Source organism: Nycticebus coucang, chromosome 6 (assembly GCF_027406575.1).
Source record: "Nycticebus coucang isolate mNycCou1 chromosome 6, mNycCou1.pri, whole genome shotgun sequence".
Classification (NCBI taxonomy): Eukaryota; Metazoa; Chordata; class Mammalia; order Primates; family Lorisidae; genus Nycticebus; species Nycticebus coucang.
This window is the reverse complement of record NC_069785.1, coordinates 61,447,446-61,469,484: the sequence shown is the minus strand read 5'-3', so window position 1 is coordinate 61,469,484 and position 22,039 is coordinate 61,447,446. Positions and strand designations below refer to the sequence as shown.

The window sequence follows — 22,039 nt, the reverse complement described above, 5'->3', positions numbered from 1 at the left end:
AAACGCAAGCCATCCATTTGCTGTCTGCAAGAAACACACCTGGCTTCAAAAGACAAATTAAAACTCCGAGTCAAGGGTTGGAAGACAATTTTTCAGGCAAATGGAATTCAGAAGAAAAGAGGAGTTGCAATCTTATTTTCAGATACATGTGGATTTAAAGCAACTAAAGTCAAAAAAGACAAAGATGGTCACTTTATATTGGTCAAGGGAAAACTACAACAAGAAGACATTTCAATTCTAAATATTTATGCACCCAATTTAAATGCTCCCAGATTCTTGAAGCAGACCTTACTCAGTCTGAGCAATATGATATCTGATAATACCATCATAACAGGGGACTTTAACACCTTTTACAGAGCTGGACAGATCCTCTAAACAGAAATTAAACAAAGATATAAGAGATTTAAATGAGACCTTAGACCAAGTATGCTTGATAGACGCATATAGAACACTCCACCCCAAAGACAAAGAATATACATTCTTCTCATCACCCCATGGAACATTCTCCAAAATTGATCATATCCTGGGACACAAAACAAATATCAACAGAATCAAAAGAATTGAAATTTTACCTTGTATCTTCTCAGACCATAAGGCACTAAAGGTGGAACTCAACTCTAACAAAAATGCTTGACCCCACTCAAAGGCATGGAAATTAAACAATCTTCTGTTGAATAACAGATGGGTGCAGGAAGAAATAAAACAGGAAATCATTAACTTCCTTGAGCATAACAACAATGAAGACACAAGCTACCAAAACCTGTGGGATACTGCAAAAGCAGTTTTGAGAGGAAAATTCATCGCTTTAGATGCCCACATTCGAAAAACAGAAAGAGAGCACATCGACAATCTCACAAGAGATCTTATGGAATTGGAAAAAGAAGAACAATCTAAGCCTAAACTCAGTAGAAGAAAAGAAATATCCAAAATCAAATCAGAGATCAATGACATTGAAAACAAAACAATCATTCAGAAAATCAATGAAATAAGGAGTTGGTTTTTTGAAAAAATAAATAAAATAGATAAACCATTGGCCAGACTAACTAGAAATAGAAAAGTAAAATCTCTAGTAACCTCAATCAGAAACGATAAACGGGAAATAACAACGGATCCCACAGAGATACAAGAGATCATCTCTGAATACTACCAGAAACTCTATGCCCAGAAATTTGACAATGTGAAGGAAATGGATCAATATTTGGAATCACCCTCTCCCTAGACTTAGCCAGGAAGAAATAGACCTCCTGAACAGACCAATTTCAAGCACTGAGATCAAAGAAACAATAAAAAAGCTTCCAACTAAAAAATGCCCTGGTCCAGATGGCTTCACTCCAGAATTCTATCAAACCTTCAAGGAAGAGCTTATTCCTGTACTGCAGAAATTATTCCAAAAAACTGAGGAAGAAGGAATCTTCCCCAACTCATTCTATGAAGCAAACATCACCCTGATACCAAAACCAGGAAAAGACCCAAACAAAAAGGAGAACTTCAGACCAATCTCACTCATGAATATAGACGGAAAAATTCTCAACAAAATCCTAGCCAATAGATTACAGCTTATCATCAAAAAAGTCATTCATCATGATCAAGTAGGCTTCATCCCAGGGATGCAAGGCTGGTTTAACATACGCAAGTCCATAAACGTTATCCACCATATTAACAGAGGCAAAAATAAAGATCACATGATCCTCTCAATAGATGCAGAAAAAGCATTTGATAAAATCCAGCATCCTTTTCTAATTAGAACACTGAAGAGTATAGGCATAGGTGGCACATTTCTAAAACTGATTGAAGCTATCTATGACAAACCCACAGCCAATATTTTACTGAATGGAGTAAAACTGAAAGCTTTTCCTCTTAGAACTGGAACCAGACAAGGTTGTCCTCTGTCACCTTTACTATTCAACATAGTGCTGGAAGTTCTAGCCAATACAATTAGGCAAGACAAGGAAATAAAGGGAATCCAAATGGGAGCAGAGGAGGTCAAACTCTCCCTCTTTGCTGACATGATCTTATACTTAGAGAACCCCAAAGACTCAACCACAAGACTCCTAGAAGTCATCAAAAAATACAGTAATGTTTCAGGATATAAAATCAATGTCCACAAGTCAGTAGCCTTTGTATACACCAATAACAGTCAAGATGAGAAGCTAATTAAGGACACAACTCCCTTCACCATAGTTTCAAAGAAAATGAAATACCTAGGAATATACCTAACGAAGGAGGTGAAGGACCTCTATAAAGAAAACTATGAACTCCTCAGAAAGGAAATAGCAGAGGATATTAACAAATGGAAGAACATACCATGCTCATGGATTGGAAGAATCAACATTGGTAAAATGTCTATACTTCCCAAAGCAATCTACCTATTCAATGCCATTCCTATCAAAGTACCTACATCGTTCCTTCAAGATTTGGAAAAAATGATTCTGCATTTTGTATGGAACTGGAAAAAACCCCGTATAGCTAAGGCAGTTCTTAGTAACAAAAATAAAGCTGGGGGCATCAGCATACCAGATTTTAGTCTGTACTACAAAGCCATAGTGCTCAAGACAGCATGGTACTGGCACAAAAACAGAGACATAGACACTTGGAATCGAATTGAACACCAAGGAATGAAACTAACATCTTACAACCACCTAATCTTCGATAAACCAAACAAGAACTTACCTTGGGGGAAAGACTCCCTATTCAATAAATGGGGTTGGGAGAACTGGATGTCTACATGTAAAAGACTGAAACTGGACCCACACCTTTCCCCACTCACAAAAATTGATTCAAGATGGATAAAGGACTTAAATTTAAGGCATGAAACAATAAAAATCCTCAAAGAAAGCATAGGAAAAACACTGGAAGATATTGGCCTGGGGGAAGACTTCATGAAGAAGACTGCCATGGCAATTGCAACAACAACAAAAGTAAACAAATGGGACTTCATTAAACTGAAAAGCTTCTGTACAGCTAAGGAGACAATAACCAAAGCAAAGAGACAACCCACACAATGGGAAAGGATATTTGCATATTTTCAATCAGACAAAAGCTTGATAACCAGGATCTATAGAGAACTCAAATTAATCCACATGAAAAAAGCCAACAATCCCGTATATCAATGGGCAAGAGACATGAATAGAACTTTCTCTAAAGACGACAGACGAATGGCTAACAAACACATGAAAAAATGTTCATCATCTCTATATATTAGAGAAATGCAAATCAAAACATCCCTGAGATATCATCTAACCCCAGTGAGAATGGCCCACATCACAAAGTCTCAAAACTGCAGATGCTGGCGTGGATGTGGAGAGAAGGGAACACTTTTACACTGCTGGTGGGACTGCAAACTAGTACAACCTTTCTGGAAGGAAGTATGGAGAAACCTCAAAGCACTCAAGCTAGACCTCCCATTCGATCCTGCAATCCCGTTACTGGGCATCTACCCAGAAGGAAAGAAATCCTTTTATCATAAGGACACTTGTACTAGATTGTTTATTGCAGCTCAATTTACAATCGCCAAAATGTGGAAAGAGCCTAAATGCCCACCAACCCAGGAATGGATTAACAAGCTGTGGTATATGTATACCATGGAATACTATTCAGCCATTAAAAAAAATGGAGACTTTACATCCTTCGTATTAACCTGGATGGAAGTGGAAGACATTATTCTTAGTAAAGCATCACAAGAATGGAGAAGCATGAATCCTATGTACTCAATCTTGATATGAGGACAATTAATGACAATTAAGTTTATGGGGGGGAGCAGAAAGAGGGATGGAGGGAGGGGGGGTGGGGCCTTAGTGTGTGTCACACTTTATGGGGGCAAGACATGATTGCAAGAGGGACTTTACCTAACAATTGCAATCAGTGTAACTGGCTTATTGTATCCTCAATGAATCCCCAACAATAAAAAAAAAAAAGAAAGTACTGATACAGCTACAAAATAAAAGTAGGAATCTTTTGAGTCTTTGCCAAGGAAGAATTCATGTTGGGCGAGTTGCTGGGGTGATAAAGGGAGGTATTAAAGAGGTGAGGTGGATCCCCAGGTAGAGTAGATGGGGACTGATAAGGGAAGACAGGTGACCCTCTAGTGCAGTGGGGGCGAGAGAGGGAAAGCCAATCAGTGAGCCAGGCTTCAGCCAGTCTGCAGGGGTGGAGGTCTCCAAAAGTGAACTGTTGGAGAGAAGATTTAAGATAGGCTTGGGGTCCACCTAGACCCTCAGAAGCCATGGAGAGTTTGGAGCTAGAGCAGTTTGCAGGATATTTTAAAATCGTGTTCCAGCTGTTGGCATTCATCTGATTCAGCTATTTTTTTTTTTAAAGGTTCTTAAGTATTTAAAACACATACTGATGGCATAAGGCAAATTTTTAAATTTCAGGTTTACTCATTAGGATTATATGTATTAGGGAACCAGGTTAAACCTTCTTTGAAGAAAGGCCTGGTAACTGTTTTTATGCTTTATTTCATTGTGTAGTTTGAAGATGACTAGATTAGAAGCATGCTAAACTGTGGGTGTCTCTCATAATCTGTCTCCTTAATTACACAGACCTCTTAGATGGTGGCAAATAATTTTTTTTGTTGTTGGTATCTGTTGATTGAAAACTACGTAAATGACCACAAATGTCTGTGAAATCAGTAATGCCTTAAGTTGTATCACTCAAAGCAAAAGTACAGATGAATGAAAAATAATTGTATCAATATATATCTCACATTTACTCAGTATATTATTTATCAAGCGTAAGGGATGCCAGCCTTTTTCAATAAATTCAAGCCCCCCAACCCCACCCCTGTGGCGTCCTGGCTGTAGGTCTGAAACCATCAGAAGAGAAGCTGTGAACTCTTATGCTTGGGATTCAAGATTCTGACATAAAAGTAATGGTTGAAGCTGCGAAATAGATGACACTCCCATGGGAGTGAGTGTGGAGAGAAAATAGTGCACATATAGGGCTGGGGACTGGGTTGCAGGCTGGAGGAGAGCGGGGAAAGACCCCAGGGGAGCGGCAACAGGATCAAATGCTCAGAACGCCTGGGAGAGAGATGGGCCCAGGGTCTGGAGGCCGAGAAAGAGTCGTTAGAGTCAGCCCCTGGAAAGTAGCCGCAAAAAGGACTTCATCAGAGTGGTGAGAGGAGGCACCAGAGTGCAGGTAGTCACATCACAGTGAGGAAGGAGAGCCTGAGGCTTGAGCAAGTTCAGAGTCAAGGGGAGCTTCTCGGGAAGGCCAAAGCAGCGTATTTGTAGACGGAAGAGTTAGAGGAAGAAAGGTTTGAAGATGTGAGTGGGGGGCAACTAGGTGATGTGAGGGGGCAGAGAACTGAAAAGGAGGTAGGAATATTCTTCCTTAGCCATCCTCTGGGAAAAAACAAAAAATAAAAACAACACCCCCCCAAAAAGGAAGGAGCAGCACGAAAAGATCTTGGGGAGACAGGGAAGAAAAGGAAGGGAGCCTAATGTCATGGGATGACCTGGGACTTCTCAGGAATAGATATGAGGCACCCTGTTTGGGGGAAGGAACCAAGCTGGCATGAGGAACTTTTTTTTTTAAGACAGAGTCTCACTCTGTCACCCTGGGTAGAGTGCCGTGGTGTCATAATAGCTCACAGCAACCTCAAATGCCTGGGCTCAAGAGGTGCCTTCTGCCTTAGCTGGGACTACAGATGCTCACCACAATGCCCGGCTCGTTTTTCTATTTTTAGTAGAGCCAGGGTCTCACTCTTACTCAGGCTGGTCTCGAACTCCTGAGCTCAAGCCAACCGCCCACCTCGATCCCAAGTGCTAGGATTACAGGCGTGATCTGTTGTATCTGGCAAGCATGAGGAACTTGACAAAGGCGGGAAGCATGGCCAGGCACTGTCGCTATTTTTTCTAAATATCATTAAGTTGTTAGAGCCGTGTTGTGCCCGGAGCCGGTTCACACTGGCTATGCCTAATCTCTTCCACCTCCCCCTCCTGTGACTTTTCTTTGCTGGTTTGAAATCAGTCATAGGGCAAGTATTTACACTATGAGCATTAGCAAACATGACAAATCAGTTTTTTTCTCCCAAGGGTTGATTGTTACACATTTTCCAGCACACCCCTAGTTGGAGGCCATTAAGAGGATCATGTCCAGAATTAAGGCAGACACAAGAGCCGTGACAAATAGTCAGTGGTCAGGAGGTTTGAGAATATCAGAGGGCAAGATCTATGAGCTGTTGTTATTAAAAACACCCTGTAGTAAGCAGCATGGAGAAGCCAGCTCCACTGTCAGAAGCCATAAGCTCTTTGGGCAGGAACCAAATAATTATAATCTGTTTTGCTTTCTGCTCTCCAAGGCGTCACAAGCATGGCAGCACACACAATTCCTTTCACTGGACAGGGGGAAACCCTCACCCTTTGCAGATTTTACCAGAGTTAAGAATCAGAATCTGCAGAGATGATTAGGGGCTATTACGGGGAGACCAGACATCCAGAAACCCCTTCGTAGTTCAGAGACTAGGAACCACCTATAATTTTAGACATCAAGATTAGAAAGCCCTCATCCCTGGGCTTGGGGATGGAGGCTGCAGGATCCACCAGGTATCCTTGGGTGCCATACAGTCCACATCATGGCACATCCCGTGTTCTCTTGCTCCAGCTCATCGAGGGCGCCTCTGCAGAACAGAAGCACAGCCTCGGCATCACCAGCATGGACTATTATTACTACCTGAGCCTCTCGGGGTCATACAAGGTTGATGACATCGACGACAGGAGAGAGTTTCAGGAAACTCTGGTAAGTGCCACTTACTCTGGTAAGTCTGCTTTCCAAACTGGGCATTGCCCGTGGCAGAAAGGGCAGTGAAGGCTTACAAAGCAAAGAGCAGCCTGAAATAGCCACTTCGTCCTGCTGTAAATGCTCCATGTCCGAACACCTATGTTTCAGGACCCTTCAATAGCCATGTGCCCGGCTGTCTAAGGACCATTTAATGATGTGACATAGGTAAAAAAGTGAATTCCTCATGATTCCCACTGCAGGAGCTCTGATGAAACTATGGTGGGGAATACATTCAGCACCTTCTTGCCGGTGGCCTGCCCAGTCAGTGAGTTCTGCTTCCTTAGAAAGGCTAAGCAAACTACGTGTTTGTGGACTTACTAGGTTTTACTTTGGGGATGCTTTTTTTTTTTTTTGCAGTTTTTGGCCAGGGCCGGGTTTGAACCCACCACCTCTGGTATATGGGACCAGTGCCCTACTCCTTTGAGCCACAGGCGCCACCCGATGCTTTTAGTTTTTTTCCTACCCTTTCGCTTCTGCTCTGAGGACTTTCTCTTCACCTCTGTAGTCCATAGATCAGAAGATGATTTTTCTACTCCCTACCCTTCACGTTGTGTGTGTGTTAGGGTACGAGTTGTAAAACTCAGTAGATTAAGGGATTGCATCCTTGGGGAAACAACTTAAAGGAGTCAAACTAGAACTTTCTGGAGGTAGGCAAGTCACCCATTTAGCCTCAAAGGGCTGCATTACCACTGTCCTGTGAGCCAGCTACAAGGCGGGACCATTCCTCAGCCGGATCCAGAACAGAGTGGCAGACCCTGAGTGAGCAATGGAGGTTCAGTTGGTGCTTGAAAGAACAAAACTTCAGATAGACTGTGTCCGGAGTACCAGGAAATAAAATGGTATCAAGATGCCACATGGCCTCAGAGGAGCTGGAAGGATAAACACGCAGGTAAGGGCCTGCACGTGGGTCCTAGAGTATAGTTCTCTGGGGAGACAAATCGCTACATTTCAGCTTTTTAACTGTTTTTTTTTCTTTCTTTTTTTTTTTTTTTGTGGTTTCACCTGTTTATTCCTTGGTGCTTCCAAGAGCTCATGTAAAAACAGCTTAAGGAGCAAGAAGCAGCTGTGGTGCTTTTTAACTGTTTTTATCCAATTCAAAGGACATCAGAAATTAGACTTTTTTTTTTTGCAGTTTTTGGCTGGGGCTGGGCTTGAACCCACAACCTCCGACATATGGGGCCGGCGCCCTACTCCTTTGAGCCACAGGCGTCACCCAGACTTTTTTTTTTTTTTGAGACAGAGTCTCACTCTGTTGCCCTGGGTAGAGTGCTGTGGCATCATCACAGCTCACAGCAACCTCAAACTCTTGGGTTCAAGCAGTCCTGTTGCCTCAGCCTCCCTAATAGCTGGGACTACAGGCGCCCTCCACAATGCCTGGCTATTTTTTCTATTTTTAGGAGAGATGGGGAGACCACTCTTGCTCAGGCTGGTCTTGAATTCCTGAGCTTGAGGTATCCTCCTGCCTCAACCTCCCAGAGAGCTAGGGTTACAGGCGGGAGCCATGATGCTCGGCCTCAGAAATGAGAGTTTTTAATGATGCTTTTGCTGCATCTTCTGGAGAGCTTTAACCAAGATCCTTTTGGGAGTACAATCTATTTTCACCTCTCCTGATGAAGAGAAAGATCTCCTGAGCCTATTTGGAGTAGCTGGAAAGGGTCAGCAGTGCCCATAGAAGGAGAGGGGACAGACAGAGGCCTGGCATACAGCTACCACTCCAGAGTATCTTTCCCCCTGGAGTTCTCCTGCCCTTATTCCTGGAGGATGGCATGCTGTGTTTAAAGATAGAATTGCCCTTACAGCATGACTTTGAGGCTTGAGCAGACTGTGTGACTGGTCCGTGATCACATACAGGCACTTCCGGGGCCATCTCAAGCTAATTCACATATAACTGCACAACCTGAGCTCTGCTTTGACTTCTTTTTTTTTTTTTTTAACTCATCTGTATTTGTTACAACTTTATTTAAAGCAACTACTGTGCTTTTGCTTCCTTATTATGTGCTGCTAAAGCTTGTGATCAATTTGCCTGGATAATTTCTCTTTTCCAGCATGCGATGAATGTGATCGGGATCTTTGCGGAAGAACAGACGCTGGTGTTGCAGATAGTGGCAGGGGTGCTGCACCTGGGAAACATCAGCTTCAAAGAAGTTGGAAACTACGCGGCAGTGGAGAGTGAAGAGTGTACGTAGCTCTGGCCTGTGGTCACTGAATGAGGGGAATGGGTGGTTAGTGCCGATCAGAAGTAAGCCTCCACTTTCCTTTGCTTGGGTCTCAGGGTTAGGGTTCAGGTTGGGGATAGGGCTACATTTAGGGTTAGGGGAATGGGTGGTTACCTCCAAACAGAAGCAAGCCACCACTTTCATTTGCTTAGGGTCTCAGTTGAGGTGTATTGGGAAGAGGGGAGAAATCTTAACCTGTCCTGCTGGGGGAAAAACAAAACAGCCTCCTGAGACTACCCCCACTTCTGTGCATTGCAGAGTCCCGCCCCATCAATGATTAGTGAAATCATTTCAATTTGTCATTACTCTTGGGGAAATCTGGAAAACTTTTACATTTAGATTTAAAGATAAAGTGATATCTTTAATGAAGATGAATAGTTTAATAATGCAAAAGATTCGTCTTTTTTTTATTGTTTGGGATTCATTGAGGGTACAAGAATTAGGTTGCAGTGATTGCATTTATTAGATAAAATCCATCTTATACTTGTGTCCCACCCCCAAGAGGTGTGTCATACACCATGACCCTATCTCCACTGCCCCTTCCCCACCCTACCCTTTTTAAGACTGACTATCACTCTGTTGTCCAGGCTATAGTGCCCTGGTGTCAGCCTAGCTCACAGCAACCTCAAACTCCTGGGTTCAAGCAGTCCTCCTGCCACAGCCTCTCAGGTAGCTGGGACTATAGGCACCCCCCACAATACCCAGCAAATTTTTCTATTTTTATTTATTTATTTATTTATTTATTTATTTATTTGAGACAGAGTCTCCCTCGGTGCCCAGCTTACAACTTCAAACTCTTGGGCCTGAGCAATCAATCCTCTTGCTTCAGCCTTCCGAGCAGCTGAGACTACAGGCACCTGCCACAATATCCAGCTATTTTTAGAGATGGGGTCTTGCTCTTGCTCAGGCTGGTCCCAAACTCCTAAATTTAAGCAATCCACCCGCCTCAGCATGCCATAGTGCTAGGATCACAGGCATGAGCCACGGCGCCTGGCCTAATTTTTCTATTTTTAGCAGAGATAAGGGCCTCACTCTTGCTCAGACTGGTCTTGAACTTCTGAGCTCAAGTGACCCTCCGGCCTTGGCCTCCCAGAGTGCTAGGATTACAGGTGTGAGCCACCACGCCAGGCCCAGAGTAGACTTTTAATGAAAACCTTTTCTATAACTAGTCTTTAGGGTCTAAATTCACATAAAGGCCTCAAAAGACAAGCGACAGACTATATATAAATATGGGACGCTCACAGGTTCACAGTCTATGCAGGGGTGAGACTGGATTGGGTTTCTGAACACAGAAAGAAATGGACATTGACATTTGGGTCAGCATTACTGATATTCACCTCTAATGACCACATCTGTAGAGTTGGAGCCTCAGCATCTGAATGGAAGAAATCAGGGTTCTTCCTGCAGAGAGATATTATGGGTCGCCTGTGCCCACAATCTGCCGTAAATATCACGGTGTGTGACTTCAGGCATCGGCAGCTTTCCAGGCTGCTCTCAGAACCCACACATCCTTTAACCACCCAGGAAGACATTCTTCCTTTCTCAGCATTCTTCAGGATGATAAATTTAGATGCTTAGTAATAAATAGTATCCCACTCACTGCTGACAATGCAGTAGGGATATTTCCATTCCAAATAAGGTTCTTTTTTATGTTTTTGTTTTCTTTTCTGATAAAAGAGGAAAGTTCTGCTAACTTCTGATGACTATCTGATAAAGACTAAGATGAATTATATTTACCAGGGAAGGGATAGAAAACAATAAATGTACAGGGTGTTCATAAAGTCTGGAAATGTGACCCAATAATTGTAATAATAATAACTGTGTTGGGCGGCGCCTGTGGCTCCGTCAGTAAGGCGCCAGCCCCATATACCGAGGGTGGTGGGTTCAAACCCGGCCCCGGCTGAACTGCAAACCAAAAAAAAATAGCTGGGCATTGTGGCGGGCGCCTGTAGTCCCAGCTACTTGGGAGGCTGAGGCAAGAGAATCACTTGAGCCCAGGAGTTGGAGGTTGCTGTGAGCTGTGTGATGCCATGGCACTCTACCGAGGGTGATAAAGTGAGACTCTGTCTCTAAAAAAATAAATAAATAAAATAAAATAATAATAACTGTGTTTATAAATTTTATATATTGTTTCATTGACATTTAACACATGTGAGCGTATGTCCAGTAGGATCATAAACATGTGGCCTTTTAACACTGACAGTTTGGTTTGGTGGCAGTTTCTATGGAATTAGATTTGGTTTCCTTTGCCTTCTTGGAAGGTAAAAAAAAATTTTTTTGAGACAGAGTCTCACTATGTCGCCCACAGTAGAGTGCCGTGGCATCACAGCTCGCAGCATCCTCAAACTCTTGGGCTTAAGTGATTCTCTTGCCTCAGCCTCCCAGGTAGCTGGGACTACAGTCACCCACCACAATACCCAGGTATTTTTTGTTGCAGTTGTCATTGTTATTTAGTAGGCCCAGGCTGGTTCGAACCCATCAACCTCAGTGTATGTGGTAATCAGTGTCCTGAGTTTGAGTGCTATGTGCTCCAGAGCAGACACACGTGTCCCTTCTTTGGTCCCACTTTGTGCAATAATCGGAGTTTATAACATAATGTTCACCAATGCTTTTTCACTGGGCATAATGGCTCATGCCTGTAATCCCAGCACTCTGGGAGGCTGAGGTGGGTAGATTGCTTGAGCTCAGGAGTTCAAGACCAGCCTGAGTAACAACAAGTCCCTGTCCCTACTAAAAAATAGAAAAATTAGGTGGGTGTTATGGCAGGTGCCTATAGTCCCAGCTACCCAGAAGGCTGAGGCAGGAGGATCACTTGAGCCCAGTGGTTTGAGGTTGCTATGAGCTAGCCTGCCACCAGGGCACTCTAACCATGGCGTCACAGCTCACAGCAACCTCAAACTCTTTGGGCTTAAGGAATTCTCTTGTCTCAGCCTCCCAAGTAGCTGGGAATACAGGCGCCCACCACAACACCCGGCTATTTTTCAGTTGGAGTTGTGATTGTTGTTTAACAGGCCCAGGCCGGGCTCAAACCCATCCGGTGTATCACTCTGAAACTATACCGGAGTTAACATCCTCGTTTTCAAATTAATTGTTGCTATCTTCCTCCTTCACCTCCCCAAGCCTCCCAGCTTCTGCACTGACCCTCTTATCCAGCCAGAGTCAACACACACCCTCCTGGAAATCCACAGCCTGGAGGAAGTCGGTACGAGCAGCCCTGTAATCTCAGCACCAGGGCAAGCACTGAAGAAAATATGAGGTCATAAAAACTTGTACTTAAAAAACATGGCACGGAGTTTCTTCCAAACAAACACTATATTTCTCCTGTAGCCTTCTTTGTTGCTTCCCTATGCCTGCGGCTCTGATTCTTGGCCAAATTCTATGCCTCATCTTTTGAGTGCCTGTGAGTCCTCCAGTTATAGCCTCTTCAGAAAAGGTACAACAGATGGAAGTGGAGCATGTGTCTTTGACAGCCCCGCCTGTCTGTATTATCTCAGAGTCTCTTATGGGACTCCCTGATTGTTTTATTTCTTTGCTGAGGTCATAAAGATAATGGCATAAACATTTTCACCAAATATTTTAACTACACCCCTGTTTTAGGGGTTTAGGAGAAGCCTGTGTTTATGAAACAGACCACATGGGGCTAAGTATTCATTTTATAAAACCATTCACGGTGTAGTTCCCCATGAACAAGGAAAGGGACCTCGTGACTCTACAAAAAGCCACTGATGATAGCGTCCACTGCATCACGTGAGATAACCCTGCCCCAGATGCGGATGGTAATAATTGACAGGTAGCCTCCCCTTGGGGAAGCCTTCTTATATGTATTTTGGATACATTGGTAAATGTCTCTTGATTCTCACACTGACGTCTCTTGATTCCGTCTGGTCTGATTTAGGAACATCTTATGTCCTTACTCCGTGCAAAGAAAGTTTTAGCTCAGCAGAAGACACATCCAGATTCCTAGACATGTGTTAAACAAAATTGCCTTTTTCAGATCAGTGCATGGATTTTGTTCATGTGTGCTCTGTAAAAAGCTCTTCTACTGGTCAAAGTATTTTTGTGAAACACTCATAGATGATACATGCCTTGTTTCAGCATTATCCTTTTTCAAAATGTGTTCACTGACTTAATCTCCTTGGAAGGTATATGCTGAGAAATGTCAGCCCATTATATTCTAACACCATCTGTGAAATTCTAGCAGATTATCCTTTATTGGGAGGCTTGTGATTTTTGAGCATTATCATAAGGTCTTGAACAAAATCCTTTTATCAGATAATTTTGGGAAAGCATTATGCAGGAAAAGAAGACTCATATCCAAGTTCAACATGTCGTTTACCTCTATGAAAATCTTTCATTCATATTAGAAAAATCTGAACATTCTTTCTTGTCTAAGTATGATGTCATTTATTCCATAATCCACCATACTATGTGCCAACAGGACAGGGCGGGTGTGCTGTGATATGAGTAGTACCAGTCTCCCTAATTTCACCCCCTACACTATCCTCGGAATCTTCTTGTGATGCCCCTCTTTAGAAGCCTATCCAACCCCTCTTTGGCCTCTAGCCCAAATATCACACACCATTCAAGAAGCCCCCTCCCCTTGACTCCCCCCAAAGCCAGTGCCAGTCTACACACTGCAGACCATGTCCCAGCCATGTCTACATTCCGCCTCCTCACCTTTGCGATTTCCATTCCCCTCTCTGCATCTGTACAAATCCTGTTCATCCTTGCAGGCCCATTCCAAATCCCTCACCTACCCCAGCAACGAGCAATATCTTCCTGATCTAGATGTCTTCAGAACTTCATTGTCTGTGTTCTATATTCAGCTTTTAGGCAAACTATTTTTTTTACCTCATCTCTATTGCTTTCAAGACTTCTTCTTTTTTTTTTTTTGAGACAGAGTCTCACTATGTCATCCTTGGTAAAGTGTCATGGCGTCACAGCTCACAGCAACCTCCAACTCTTGGGCTTAAGTGATTCTCTTGCCTCAGCCTCCCAAGTAGCTGGGACTACAAGTGCCTGCCGCAATACCTGGCTATTTTTTTGTTGTAGTTGTCATTGTTGTTTAGCAGGCTCAGGCCGGGTTTGAACCCACCCACCCCAATGTACGTGGCTGGTGCCCTAGCCACTGAGCTACGGGCACCATGCCAAGAGTTCTTAAATATTTTGTACTCTTTAGTAACCTTACGTAGGGTAAGTGCTCAATAAATATATGATTGGTGGTTATTACATGTATTCGTTTGATCATATCAGGTGTGTTAAGGAAGTGATGCTATGAAAACATTATACCAAAAAGGAAGAAAACAATATTTGGAGCCAAAGGAATGTTTCTTGATTGAGTTCCTTCCGGGTCTGTCTTGCTGGACACTTGGAGTGATGTCCATTTTAGGCATTTAACTGTGATCTCAGTGGGAGGGATTGGCTCACCATCCTTCTTGGATCGCCCATTTGTATTAGAAGTCTCAGTCATCATAGGAATTGACTCATGTAATAAAACAATTGGGAAAAACAAAGTAGATGGGTGTGTGTAGGATTGCTGATTCACAATAGAACGTAATGCAGAGGTGAAGGATGGTGCCTTGTGCATACACACGTGCACACATGAGCCCCCACATGTCTGCAAGATGAATGGGTATCATTCTGAAAGATAACCATGTTCTCTTCCACTCCTCTAGTTTTGGCTTTTCCAGCATATCTGTTGGGGATAAACCAGGACCGGCTGAAGGAGAAGCTAACGAGCCGGCAGATGGATAGCAAGTGGGGAGGCAAGTCAGAGTCCATCCACGTGACCCTCAACGTGGAGCAGGCCTGTTACACCAGGGACGCGCTAGCCAAGGCCCTGCACGCCCGGGTCTTTGATTTCTTGGTAGACGTAAGTAACACAAGTAGACCTTGGTGATGCTTCTTATCTTAGCCATGAAGGGTAGAACTACTGCGAAGGGTTTCGTTTTCATATGTTGACTCATTCCTTTTAACTATTAATTACCGCATTCCTCTGCCTTGTGCCTTCCCACTCTGGAATCATTGAATCCTGCTTTTACGTTTGGATTTGTCCACCCAGACACATTCAAATCTACCATAATAACAATTTCTTTGGGGCAAAATGTTTAGGAAAGCCAGAACTAGAAACTAGATAAAACTAGGTACCCATGGTCATGGCCCTTTCTTGATGTTGGAACCTAAGGGATGAGGGATATTGAGTTTACCATACGTTGCTTGGTGGCTTGAAGTACTAAGCATTTATTTTGTCACAGTTTCAGTGCGTCAGGTATTTGGGATCTGCTCTCACGGGTGGTTCTAGCTCAAGGACAAGAGGATTGTCAAGATGCTGACTGAAACTGCAGTCACCTTGAGGTTTGAGTAGGGTTGGAGGATCTACTTGAGAAATGGATCACTCCCCTGGTTGTGAGCAGGTGGTCTCAGTTCTTAGTACAGGGTCCTCTGTGAGGGCTGCTAGAATATCCTCTTAACATGGTTGTTGGTTTTCCCCAGAGGGAGTGATCTAAAAGAGAAAATAAGTGAGAAACTTCAAGTTTTATATGTCCTAATCTTGGGCTCAAGTATTGTCACTCTGCCAGACTCTGTTCATTAGAAGCAAGTCTCTCAGTTCAGTCTATCCTTAAAGGGTCAGGAATTAGCCTTCACCTTTTGAGGGGAGGAATATCAAAGACTTTTTGGATAAACTTTAACACGACCATAGATATTTTTGGTTACAGCATAATTATTTATGTATGTGTATATATACTTATGTATGCATATATACATATTTATGTATGTATATCGCATATATATTCAGAAAATTAGTCTTTCAGCAGGAAAGAGCTGCCAGAAACAATCTGTGTTAATCCCTGTAGCCTCTAAATGGTAGAATAATAATAGCACACACGTATATAGCACTACGTGCCAGATACTGTTCTAAGTATTTTAGGGGGAAAAACTCACTCAATTCTTACAAAAACCCTGTGACCTAGGTATTTTATGTCTACTTTACAGATAAATTAAGTGAGGCACAGAGAAGTTAAGTCATTTGCCCAAGGTTACACTGTTACTATTCGATTGGTCTAGGAACACCTAGATTCCAGCTGTCCTGCTTCTTTGACTTTTATATATTCAAGTTAGAAGGAACCATAGGGGATTTCAGTCAAGGGACAACAACAAGGCCACTAGACCCAAGAAGTCTGCATTTGAATCCAGACACTAATACTTTTGAGGCTTCAAGTATGGTTAGGTATGGTCAGGGCAGGGTCAGCGGGGCAGGTATGGGTAATTCTGGATACTTCTTGCAGCTATTTGAAATGTAAGATGGCTTGGCAAGGTCAGGGTCACGTCAAACAGTAGTCGTGCATGTAGTTTGACCCCTCATTTTATTGAGCAGGGAGTTTTGGGCCTAAGGATTGGTAGACTTGCCCAAGGCTGTTCAACAAGAGGGTGGTACAGGTCTGGGAGTAGAACCCCCATCTCTTGTCTCTTTGTTTAGGGTACCTTCTGGCACTGGACTTCCCACCTTCCTTCCTTCCGTCACCTCTTGTTTTTGTAGTAAAAGTGGAGGAATGCTCATGTAAGTGATACTAATTTGAGGTGGCATTTACTGAGCACTGACTATATGCCTGACACCGGGCTAAGTGTCCTATGCCATTAGCCGTTAGCTCACGAAAGGCGATATGCCATTTTCTTTGCTTGGAAAACACATCTGGTGCTTTAGAATGTAGGTGTTCACAACCGCATGGAACTTTCCTATTGTGACCCTCCATCCCCTGCATCTGTCACCACCCTCTCTACCCGACAGCTCCCCTGCTATCATAAAGTCTGTCCCCGTGAGTTGCATGGCCTCTTCTCACTGTGATCAAGAACACAGATTTAGGCATCTCTCCATACTGCTTAAATGTAATCCCAGGCCCTGCTTCTTGCCTAGTGAAATTTTAGGCGAGGCTCAGTATATCCATCAGGAAAATGAGGGTAATAATGATACTCCTGCCATTATGAGAATTGCAGTGAGAATTAAGGGAAACAACACGTTGAGAACAATTAGCAAAACCTGGCAAAAATGAATAAATGGATTATGATTGTCATTATCTGCAGACAGGTCATCCCCTCTCAGCAGAGGCTGCCTTTGCCTTGGCATCCCTGGCATTTTGGGTTAGGCCACATTAAACGACTGCTGAATGGCGGACAATGACAACGGTATTTATAGAGCTGGCAGGGTTGATTCTTTATGTCTCCCTTTGATCATCCAAGATGACATTTTCTTCTAATTCTCAAGACTTCATGGAAAGTTAACTCTGCCAGAAATTAATGGTTTTCTTTTTTTTTTTTCTTTTTTGTGGTTTTTGGCCGGGGCTAGGTTTGAACCCGCCACCTCCGGCATATGGGACCGGCACCCTACTCCTTGAGCCACAGGCACCGCCCAATTAATGGTTTTCATCATTAAGCAAATACGTTTTTCCCACCACCTTAGTAGATTTTTTGGGCCCTGGTAGTTTTCCGAAGTACTTGATGTTGCAAATCACTGGTCTTCACGCTGTCCTCTGTTTCCCTCAGGTAGTCGTGTCCGCTGTTACTCCCCGCCCCCCAGGTGCCTGTTTTTAATGAGTGGAAAGGAGTTAATTGGCATGCTGTTTTCCTTCCCTAGTCCATCAATAAAGCCATGGAGAAGGACCATGAAGAATACAACATTGGTGTCCTGGACATCTATGGCTTTGAAATATTCCAGGTGAGGTCAGTTTGAATGATTGGGGGTTGAGGAGGATGACGTTTCATCTGGCCTGTGAGAAGTAATTCTAGGCAATGAAAAAATACCACGCAGGCTCTGTTCTGCCTTTGTGAGTTCTCTGTGTACCTTTACCAAATTAGTTTCTCCTAAATATAAACCTGCTTCTATCCGTGCGTCCATCATTTCTTTTCAAGCTTTTCACAGCAAGATAATTCCCCAAATCCCTCAAGAAATGGCTTTTAAATGATTTTGTGAACTGATTACCTAGGAATAACTTTTTTTTTCTTTCAGAAAAATGGCTTTGAACAGTTCTGTATCAATTTTGTTAATGAAAAACTCCAGCAGATTTTTATTGAACTGACGTTAAAGGCGGAACAGGTAAGCAGTCCTTCTTCCTTCATCCTATTCTATGTATAATTTGTTTTGTTATAAAGGGTATAGATTTCTCTTATAAAGGGTATAGATTTCTCTTTTGATAATAGATGCAGGTTTCAGTCTTATATTAGGAAAATAACCTAATAAAGTCAGACTGAAAAGCCATATGCCATTGTGGCATTTTACTCTATGAAATATAAATACCATCTGCTGCATTTTCTTTCTCCTTTAAGCAAGGGGTGCTGTGAAGTTGGACTTAGGGCTGCTGTTTTTACTATACTGACTCACTGACTAGGCGGAAAATGGGAACCTCGTTCCAACCCCAGTTGTCTGTGGCATACACTGTGTTCCAAGGGAAAAACTTGATTTTCTCAGATTTGCTTCACTCTCAATCTTCCCTAAAAGTATGTGTGTTTTTAACAAAGTTGGTATTTGAATTCTGACTTCAGGTAACACGTCTTGCTAGAGTTTCTTCTCAAGTTCTGTGTAGTTCCCATCATATCCCTGATGACATCCTGTTTAAGATTTTTAGGGCCACCGTAAACAAAGTATCACAGAGTAGGTGGCTTAAAAGAGCAGACATTTCTTTCCTCACAGTTCTGGAGCCCAGAGTCTGAAATCAAGGTGTCCTAAGGGCCATGCTCTCTCCATAGGCTCAGAGGAGAGTCTTTCCTAAGACCCTTTCTTCCCTTTCTGGTGGCCTGTAGTCCCAGCTACTTGGGAGGCTGAGGCAGGAGGATTGCTTGAGCCGAAGGGTTTTAGGTTGCTGTGAGCTAGGCTGACACCAGGCACTATAAGTCCAGGCAACAGAGTAAGAGTCTGTCTAAAAGAAAAAAATCTTTGGATTTAAAGGTCACTCTAAATCCAGGATGATTTTATCATGAGATCCTTAACTAATTACATTTACAAAGACACTATTTTCAAACCTCATTTGAAGTTATGGGTGGACATGAAATTTGGGGGGATACTATTCAACCCACTAGACATATCAAAGGCTGTTTTGGGGTCATTTAGTCATGAAAGTGTTCATTACTCTGCTTAGGAAAAGCCAATAACCAATGGGTTCCACAAAGACCTCTGCCCTGGGTGGCTCACCTTCCTTCCCCTCGGAGTAGCAAGAGCACAGGAACCAAGAGAGAGCGTGGCAGTGACTGAGATGGGAAAAAGTCGGTCACAGGGGAACTCTGCAGGGTGTGGCTAAGACTTTGCATTTTATATCAGGTATGATGGGAAGTCATTGAAGAATTATGAGCAGGGAGTGACATGATCTGATTTGCATTTTGCAAAGATCATTCTGGCTCTATACACTTCTTTTTTTTTTATTTTTATTTTTTTGCAGTTTTTGGCCAGGGCTGTGTTTGAACCCGCCACCTCCAGCCTATGGGGCCCACGCCCTACCCCTTTGAGCCACAGGCACCGACCCGGCTCTATACACTTTTATACACAAGTGGGGTAAGGCAGAGGAAAGCAATCCAGAGTGAGCATTTAACATCTCACTACTAGGCTGGGCTCAGTCACTCATGTCTGTAATTGTAGCCATCTGGGAGGCCAATGCAGGCTGCTTGAACTCAGGAGTTCAAGACCAGCCTGAACAAGAGAGAGACCCTATCTCTACTAAAAATAGAAAAACAGCTCAGCATGGTTGTGCAGGCCTAGAGTCCCAGCTTCTTGGGAGACTGAGAGAAGAGGATTGCTCAAGCCCAAGAATTTGAGGTTGCAGTGACCTATGACACCACGGCACCCTACTCAGGGCAGCACAGTGAGACTCCATCTCAAAAAAAAATAAGTAAATAGGCTCAGCACCCATAGCACAGTGATTATGGCGCCAGCCACATGCACCAAGGCTGGTGGCTTCAAGCCCTGCCTGGGCCAGCTAAACAACAATGACAATTGCACCTGCCCCCCCCAAAAAACAAAAAACAGCTGGGTGTTGTGGCGGACACCTGTAATCCCAGCTACTCAGGAGATTGAGGCAAGAGAATGGCTTAAGCCCAAGAGTTGGAGGTTGCTGTGAGCTGTGATGCCATGCCCTCTACCGAGGGTGACATAATGAGACTCTGTCTCAAAAAAAAAGAAAAAAACAACAACAAAAATAAGTAAATAAAAAACAATAAAATAAAATCCTACTACTGCAAGAGGTTGGGCTAGAAATAGTAGACTTGGACAGTGATGAAAGCCAACAAGATGGTAACCCAGTGAGCGGCAGTCACATTCAGAATACATTTTTAGAGTGAGTCAGTAGGACTTGCTGAAAATAATTAGCAATAGCCAAGAAGGAAAGTACAATCAACAGCGATTCTTAGCTTTGTGGCTTGGAAAATAGGGCCAATGTTGAGACTCAAGAGTGAGATTAGAAGAGGAGTTGGTGGAGATGATGGGAGATGTAGAATCAGAGGTCCCCTGAAGTTGTTTGAGAGGTTCTACTGTGTGAAATGCATGTGGGTCTGGAACCCCGTGGTGAGGTCTAGACTAGGGATATAAATCTGGGAGTCGTTACCTAGAGGTGTATTTAAAGCCATGGGATTGACTGAAATCACCTAAAGAAGAACAGCTGAGAAAATCAGAAGGCTGGAAGATGGAGCCCCGTGACGCCCCGTCGTGTATAAATGTCTAGAAAGAAGAAAGCAAAGGAAGCCAGCAACACAAGGCAAGCGAGGAAGGAGGCCATCAGGGCAGTGTGGTGGTGTCCAGTTAAAACGAGCAGCTGATCGAAATGAGGAACCTGCTCCTTAAGTACTAGATGCTAATCTGTACTCCTGTCCTATGTTAAATTCCAAGAGATATTTTTATAACTGGACTTACAGGTTAAATCACTTTCAGTTGTTTTCATCAGTCAAAAAATAATTGTGTGGCAGCAGTTTCACATGGTTCAAAGCAACAAAATGTTCCTTTCCTATGACCTCTTAGAAAACAAATGATGGAAGTTCAAGTGGTGAACTCTTCAAGTTTTTCTGTTCCGTGATGATTTCTGTGCCTTTGGTATCCGTCTGTGCAGAGCTCCAGTTAGTCTTGGCTGGATGATAACGTGAGTTCCTCGTTTCTGTCTTGCAGGAAGAATATGTTCAAGAGGGAATAAGATGGACCCCCATTGAGTACTTTAATAACAAAATCGTGTGTGACCTCATAGAGAACAAAGTTGTAAGTATTGGGCTGGTGTGGCTTCACTGCTTCTTCACTGTGCTAATTGTTTTAGAACAAGTAACGATTTGTAGAGAATTTTAGCAGTGACATTAGTTTTGTAGATTTATGGATATGTGAGAATAGAATGGTAGGGTTTTATTCTTATATTAAATATGAACATGTGTATGTGAGTAAAATTAATTTGTTGAAATTGTTACTGAATTCTAAGAGAAGAAAACTATCACTTCCATTGGTGACATACCATATAAAAGAGCCATAAGTTTAGTCCTATCTTCTAGTCCAGTCATACAACTTCTAGAACATTAGCTCTAAGAAATGATTTGAGGCTCGGCACCTGGAGCTCAGCAGCTAGGGTGCTGGCCACATGCACCGGTGCTGGTGGGCTCAAACCCAGCCAGGCCTGCCAAACAACGACGACAACAACGACAACAACAAAATAGTCAGGCACTGTGGCGGGTGCCTATAGTCCCAGCTACTTGGGAGGATGAGGCAAGAGAATTGCTAAAGCCCAAGAGTTTGAGGTTGCTGTGAGCTGTGATGTCATGATGTCATGGCACTCTACCAAGGGTGACATACTGAGAGTGTCTCAAAAAAAAAAGGAAGAAAAATGTTTTTTTGATGTTTTTGTTTATAAAAGCTGAAAACTAGAAATAATAAAAGCATCCATAGACATTCATGTCATTAAACAAACTATAGCACATCAGAGCAGGGAAATATAGCCATTAAAGTAACAAGTATGTTATAAATAGTGATATTTGACAAAAAAAGTAATGCCTGATAGAATGCCTAAATAACTATATAAATAGTGCCTATA

At 43.0% G+C, this 22,039-nt stretch overlaps 1 protein-coding gene across 4 annotated transcripts in view; it reads left to right on the top strand.

Annotated features, from left to right (window-relative positions):
- MYO1E (myosin IE) overlaps positions 1–22,039 on the top strand; it is a 230,818-nt gene that overhangs the window by 137,106 nt on the left and 71,673 nt on the right. For all 4 annotated transcript variants that reach the window (XM_053594008.1, XM_053594010.1, XM_053594007.1 and 1 more), the window contains exons 8-13: positions 6,607–6,741; positions 8,829–8,961; positions 14,675–14,871; positions 17,629–17,709; positions 18,001–18,087; positions 21,136–21,222. In XM_053594008.1, the coding sequence (XP_053449983.1) occupies positions 6,607–6,741; positions 8,829–8,961; positions 14,675–14,871; positions 17,629–17,709; positions 18,001–18,087; positions 21,136–21,222 (720 nt within the window). The remainder of the gene's footprint in view (positions 1–6,606; positions 6,742–8,828; positions 8,962–14,674; positions 14,872–17,628; positions 17,710–18,000; positions 18,088–21,135; positions 21,223–22,039) is intronic.